Here is a 6479-nt window from a genome sequence, read left to right on the forward strand (position 1 = left end):
AAAAAAACTTACATGGGGTTTATGTGATCAATGCACAAAACTATGTTCCTGGTAGGGTGTTGGTTGGACAATGAGTATTCAATCTTTACTTAACCACTGCAAATATATGAGCATAACCTCTAAGTTGGAAACTAGGTTCCCTATGATTTCTTTTGAAGGGTTGGAGTTAAAATTAGTTTACTTGAGTTGTTTGAAGAAATGAATCTTGCCAAAGCACATTTTTAGGTGTTCTTGCTATTTTTCGTGAGAAAAATTCAAAACTCAAAATTCAAAAAGAGCTTGTTGGTTTGCATTTCTCTTCAGGCTTTTCAATCATAGTTGTTCTAAATGTACTCATTTAAATAGTATATGTCAATAATTGTCCAGCATTGTTAAACTCATTTGATTTGAGTTTCAACCATTTATATTAAAATTTCCTTCTGTAAAATCTGTGATCACAACCTTATGATTAGAATGGTCTGCTGTTAGCTACTAATATAATGAAGTAATAGGTGAAAAAACCACTTGAATGTTTGGTCTCATTAAGGATGAGGGCTGAAAGTCTATAAAAAATAAATAGGTATGTTTAAGCATGTTTTAGGTACTTAATTATTTGTTCAATTTCCAATTTAGAAATCATAATTCCACTTCTTGACTTGAGCATTAGTACTAGAGTTTCTTTGGCAGCTACTCTTTTGAAATGTATTTTGACGCGGAAAAGAAGGTTCAAGATCAGAGCCTTTCATGATGACAAATCTGAGGTATGTTGATCGAAATAATCAGTGGCTTAATTAGTTTTATTTAACAAAAAACTTCTTGAAGATATTTATGTTAATTTACTACCAGAATAATGATCAAATTTGTGAGCCTTTATGTGTAGGAAATATATCAACTGAGCTTAGAAGATTGGAGATTGAGAAGCTGTGTAATGAAGGTTGAATACAATTTTTTTATTTTTTATTGGGCTGTTTGTGTTCTTATTGTTATTTGTTGTGAGCAAAATATCCATAGTTAAAAATGAGCTTGTTGTGTGGCATTTCTTTACAAGTTCTACAATTTGATTAAAGGAATATGCAAGGCTGTTATTTGGGCTGTCAATGGGCTGTTATTTGGAACAAATTTCTATGATTGGTGGACCCTAGATTTCTATGAACAATTTTTTTGTCAATACGAAAGAGTGCTACAAATCAATTTTAAGATTTGGAAGATTAAGCATGTAACAAGCAATTTTAGGTGGTGACTAGCAGTCAACATCCACCAAGGGATGCTAGCCCTGCAGGGTTAGTGGGAATGCATGTTGCATTGTTTTATTTTTCTTGTGCTTTGCGACGATCTTGTTGTATGTTGCTGATGAGAGTTTATGTTTGTATTTTTCCTAGACTTCTGTCCATTGCAGAGGAAAGTTTTAACAGAGTTTCTTTCGAAAGCCACTGGAATTGCTGTGGAGTGGTTCCAAATGCCTGGGATGAAGGTTTTTTTCTCTTCCCTATTTTTCAATCAATGTGATCAACACTTGGTTTATAATTTAATCAAAATATAGAAGTGGTTTATATTTTAATCTAAATGTGGAATAAAAGATCATTTTTTTGTTCTTTCAAGTCCCCACAGAAAAATCCAATATTCCATCAGAACTTCCTGGACACTAGTGCAAAACTTAGTTACCACATACATAGAACATAATTTTATAGTATTCTCTTATCTTCTTCCACTATTTTAATTTTTAATTCTGTTTTGATTCGCATAACTTGTTCCGGATTCCATTGGAATCGTTGCACTTTCTTATGGTTACCCTGGAGTGGCAGCACGAACCTGCGGCCTGGTGGGTCTTGAACCTACATGGGTAAGATCTTTTTGTTTTTGGTGTCCGATCTTTGACTTTATTTTGCTTGGTCTTCTAATTTTCATAATTGATTTGGTAAGGAATTTTAATTAGCTAAGATTCTTTTAAGTCTTAGAAATCCTCAAAGATTGTTCTTCGTGGTTCCACGACTACCGAGTTGTTGATGTGCTTAACATGTTACTCACTAGAAATGGTGGAACCATCGAGCTGCTTTACATGCAAATACATACTAATCGCCATATGAATTCCATAAATGCCCACATGCTAAACTTTGCACTCTTACTGAAATTTTAAATTCTTCCCTCTTAATCTAGCTTTACACACCTACAAGATTGGCTCCAACTCGTGACTTCTGTTTTGGACTTTGGCAGTCTTGTGGTATGAAACCCATGACTGTAGACACCTGTAACGGAAGAAAGGAACTTTGTTTTTTCCCCCTCTTGAGATTTGTGTGGAGTTGCTTGACTATGTCACATGTGCTATGAAATTCTCTAGTCTGTGAGAATCACTTAACTGTACTTAGGGTAGTCCGTGCATGCTACTAGTGTAGCATTTTGTGCGAGCTGAAATGCTGCCCAATGGGTACCTCATTAGACCCTGTGAAGGGGGCAGGTCCATAGTACACATAGTGATCATATGGATTTGGAAGTATAGAGTCAGCTTGCTTAACTTTCCTTTGTTTGCTATGATATTTTTTTCCCATTCTACCAATGGACTACTAATCTTAGTACCTATTATGTGAACCAACCATGCAGTGTATCAGAAGTGTTGCGCCTGCTATATCAATCATCAACAGTGCTTGCTCAAAAGACTACAGTGGCGGTAAGACTATCTATTACAACATTTGCACATTGGTGGAGTTTAGAAATTTTTTTTTTTTTTTCTGTCTGCAATGGCGACTAAACTGGCGTTTTGTTATTTAAAGTCGTGTTCAAGTACATGGAAGATAATTAGATAATTGTGGGAGATGTGTTTGAGGTTTTACATATTATCTTGATTTGATGTATGTTGGAGTAACATTTTGATTGAGTAACCAATGGAATAATTAGATTTTAGTACGACATTTAGTGAAAATCTTGTGTTTGATGAAGTTTAGATTCTTGTGTTTTATTTCTAAGCAATTTTGTGAGTCAATTTCATTTATAAGTGTCCAATTGCTTTAGTTAGAGCTTGTTTAGTTATGGGATTTCAATATATAATATGAATTTTGAGTTGTTTAATTTAATTTGGAACTTGTTTTATGATTTTTCTTTTGTTTTTTTATTTTTCTGATTTTTTTATTACTTTTTCATTTATTATGATTGGTGAATTAGAGGACCGTCCTATTATTTCTTAAACCTCCATATTCGACGGCCATATTCTATGGATTTTTTGTTTTTTTTGTTTTTTTTTTAACTCATTCTCCAATAATTTAATAATTCAAGACCATCAAAAAAAATTCTACAAGAAAATATTTGTCAGGCATATTTGATGGGATGGTCCGTCAAATTTCTCAAAATTTGACGGGGTTTGACCGTCAAATATGGGCTTTTTTCACATAGTGATTGGTTGCATAGAATCCGAATTGCACTGTCTAATTCGATCTGGAAAGTTCAACACGACTGGAGAGAAGCCATTTTTATGCTATAGCTAATGCTACAATCATTAGAATGTCATCTACTGTTTATGTTGGAAACATCAACCTCCCTTTCATTGCTAAGAAACGTTTTGAGAGGAATAGATTATCCCTACCATATGTAAGATCTGTAAACTAAGGGACTTACCTCTTCTGTAACAGTTTTCTATTGAACACAAATTTCGCGACTTAACAAAAAAAAATAAAAATAAACTATAACTAAGAATATGCACTTTCATTGCACATAAATTACTATTAAACTTTCCAAAGAATAACATAAATTTATTTTAGAATTAAAATTATATTATTTGTACGAAACCCTCTTTTTTTCAATATCATCTGTAAGATTGACTTGAACATTATGGGGATTTTGTTCTTCTTAAATAGATGAGAGTTTAGGACTTAGAAGTCCTCTTTTAGTAGGATTCTTATACATCAACATTTTCTTCTAAGACCCAATAAGGGTATTTCAAAATTTTCAATTAACTGGGATTCCTTTATTGTTGACATCTTTAATTTATAGAATCATTTCAAAACTAAAACACTAAAATCATGTAGGCCAATAGGTCACCAAAAAATAGGGTCTAACATTCTCCCACTTCACCCATCAGGCTTATTGTTCTAAAGTGTATTTTCTTTTAAGAAAAAGCATGCATTTCAAATGACTGAATTCTATAACAAAGCAATTTTACAAGTAATCACATATTTTAAAAAAAAATTCAATAATCCCAATTTAATTAAATACAATAATATTATATTTTGATAAGACATTAATGTGAGTGTGGCAGTTGTATGTTATCTATATCATATTCCCTTCCATGTACCATGTCATTAATAATCATTCCTAATACATTCCATAATTATTCCCATGTAATTTATCTAGTCAAAACATTTCCTAATAGGTTGAACGCATTGGGCATTGCTACGCAATCACATCCAAGATCTCTGATTTCAATCTCTTGGATAAAACCTCAGCTTGGTTGGCTCAAACTTTATACTGACGGTGCTTCTAAAGGAAACCCAAGCCTAGCTAGGGTGGTGGAGTCCTCAGAGGCAAAGAAGGTTGTGTGGTTAAAGCATGCCATTGGTACTTTGTTCAGGCAAACAATTTAGCCAAAGTGAGAGCCCTTCTAACAGTGGATGCAAAAGATTAGACATGAGTTATCTAGTGTAAATTGGACTATTTGCCATACTTGGAGAGAAGCCAATTCAATGGCCGACACTCTTGCAAGTTTCATCATAGAACTCATTAGTAGAGCATGTTTGATTCAAATCAAAATTTTCATTTGACTGTAAGAACTCTTATCTATGGTTATAGGTTAAACCTTCCCCAAATTTGTATTCTATTATAATCTGGGGGAAAGCCCTCTATAATTCTTAATCTTATCAACATCTCTTTTTCTTGCTTAGGGGGAAAAAACTCCAAGGGAACCTTGGTTTAAAAGTTTGTTATCAAACAAATTTTGGAATAGGATCCATATTGTTTTAAAAGATTAAATACTTCTAATACAGCATTCTTTAAATCAAATGCTTATTATATCCTCTCTCTCTCTCTCTCTCTTAAGTCTCAAGCTTAATTATCTCTTCCAAAATCATCATTAGACCCATATGGCTACGTTGGCAATCCAATAGTACAATTTTCTAGAAATCTAAAAAACTCTTTTTTTGTTTGATTCATTATTTTGGGAGACAATAAATGTTGAGAGAGATGATATAATAGGTATTTCAATTAAAGAATTGAGGGTATTGTAGGTATTCAATCTTTTAAAATGATGCAAATCTCATTCCAATGTTTGTTGAATGACAAACTTGATACAGTAAGGTTCGTTTGGATTTATCAGAACTCTAAGCAAGGGAGTTTTTGCAATACAAAATACAGTGAGTCCTCCATAAATCCCTCTTAGTTTAATTTCTTAAATAATGATTTTAATGTGATAAAAATTAATTATATTTTTATTTGATGGACCAAAAATAATCTTCCTTTTTTTGCTTTTCAAGAAGGTAGAGGATTGGTAGACTCCATTAGTTTGGGTTACAAACAGGGGCAGAACTAGATCAGGCCGAATGTGGGCTATAGTCCCTACTGAACTTTGGAGAAAAAGTACTGAAGTTCAGTTGTATAAAAACAACAAACTTTATAGTGGTGGATTTATCTATTGGTCAACCATTATTTATAGTGACGAGACCAACTTTGGAGGATGTGTTTTCTCATGAGTATTTCTTCATAAGTGAGTCGGGAAATGTTTTTCTTTTTATTTTTTTATTTTCTTATTTTTTTGCTAAGTGGAAGTATCGTATTAAGAGAAAAAGAGTGTACAAAGGGAAGGAACGCCCAGCCACTAATGTGTTGAAGGTCAATACGGATGGATCATTATCAATGCAAGTTGCAGGTTTTGATTTTATTGGGAGAGACCACGATGGATTAATTCAGTTTGCTGGCTGCTGCAATAGCGAGGAAGGGGACATTATCAAGATCGAAATTCAAGCTATCTTGGAAGCAATGCGTTTTGCAAGACTGAGGGAATTCAAAAGAATTTTGATTTCATCAGATTCATTGTACTCGATCAAGTGCATTAAGGGAGAATTCATACCTTCATGGAAGTATGTAGAAACATTGTTGGAGATTGCAGACCAAGCTCAACTCTTTGATGAGTGTGAATTCGAATTTCAATGGAGAGAATCAAACAGAGCAGCAGATTATTTAGCGAAATTGGGGGCTGTTTCGAATGATTTTTTTATATTTCATAATTGTTCTAATGTTCCTCAGGATCTTCTAAGAATTGTTGAAGAAGATCTATTCTGTATTTACACTCGTTAGTAGTATTTTCTTAATGGAGAGGTCCCTTTTAGGTCAGCTTACCAATAAAAATAAAAAATAAAAAATTTTAATGGAAGGCAAGTTCATTATGTCCCCTAGCAGACATTTCCTTGCTATAAGAGGCAAGGAATTTGAATGTTGGAAGACGCTTGAAGATTGGGAAGACAGTGCATCGAGTCGACTCAATGAGGTTTAAAACTATATGCTTTCTTCATATGATTGCAATA

The 6479-nt window shown here is 33.3% G+C and overlaps 1 protein-coding gene across 1 annotated transcript; it reads left to right on the forward strand.

Moving 5' to 3' along the window:
* Positions 1–1243: 1243 nt before the first annotated feature.
* Positions 1244–6252, forward strand: LOC147383027 (uncharacterized). The gene is made up of 3 exons (XM_086427263.1): positions 1244–1259; positions 1359–1450; positions 5719–6252. Exons 1-3 carry the CDS (start codon positions 1244–1246, stop codon positions 6250–6252), a joined length of 642 nt encoding a protein of 213 aa, XP_086283389.1.
* The last annotated feature ends 227 nt before the right edge of the window (positions 6253–6479 follow it).

Source organism: Akebia trifoliata, chromosome 16 (genome assembly GCF_017979445.1).
Source record: "Akebia trifoliata isolate Shusen 1 chromosome 16, ASM1797944v1, whole genome shotgun sequence".
NCBI lineage: Eukaryota > Viridiplantae > Streptophyta > Magnoliopsida > Ranunculales > Lardizabalaceae > Akebia > Akebia trifoliata.

Bases quoted from the DNA above. Each gene is read 5' to 3' on its own strand.
- LOC147383027 (XM_086427263.1), top strand. The intron at 1,451-5,718 runs GTTTTTTTCTCT...TTTTTTGCTAAG, and splicing joins TCCAAATGCCTGGGATGAAG to TGGAAGTATCGTATTAAGAG.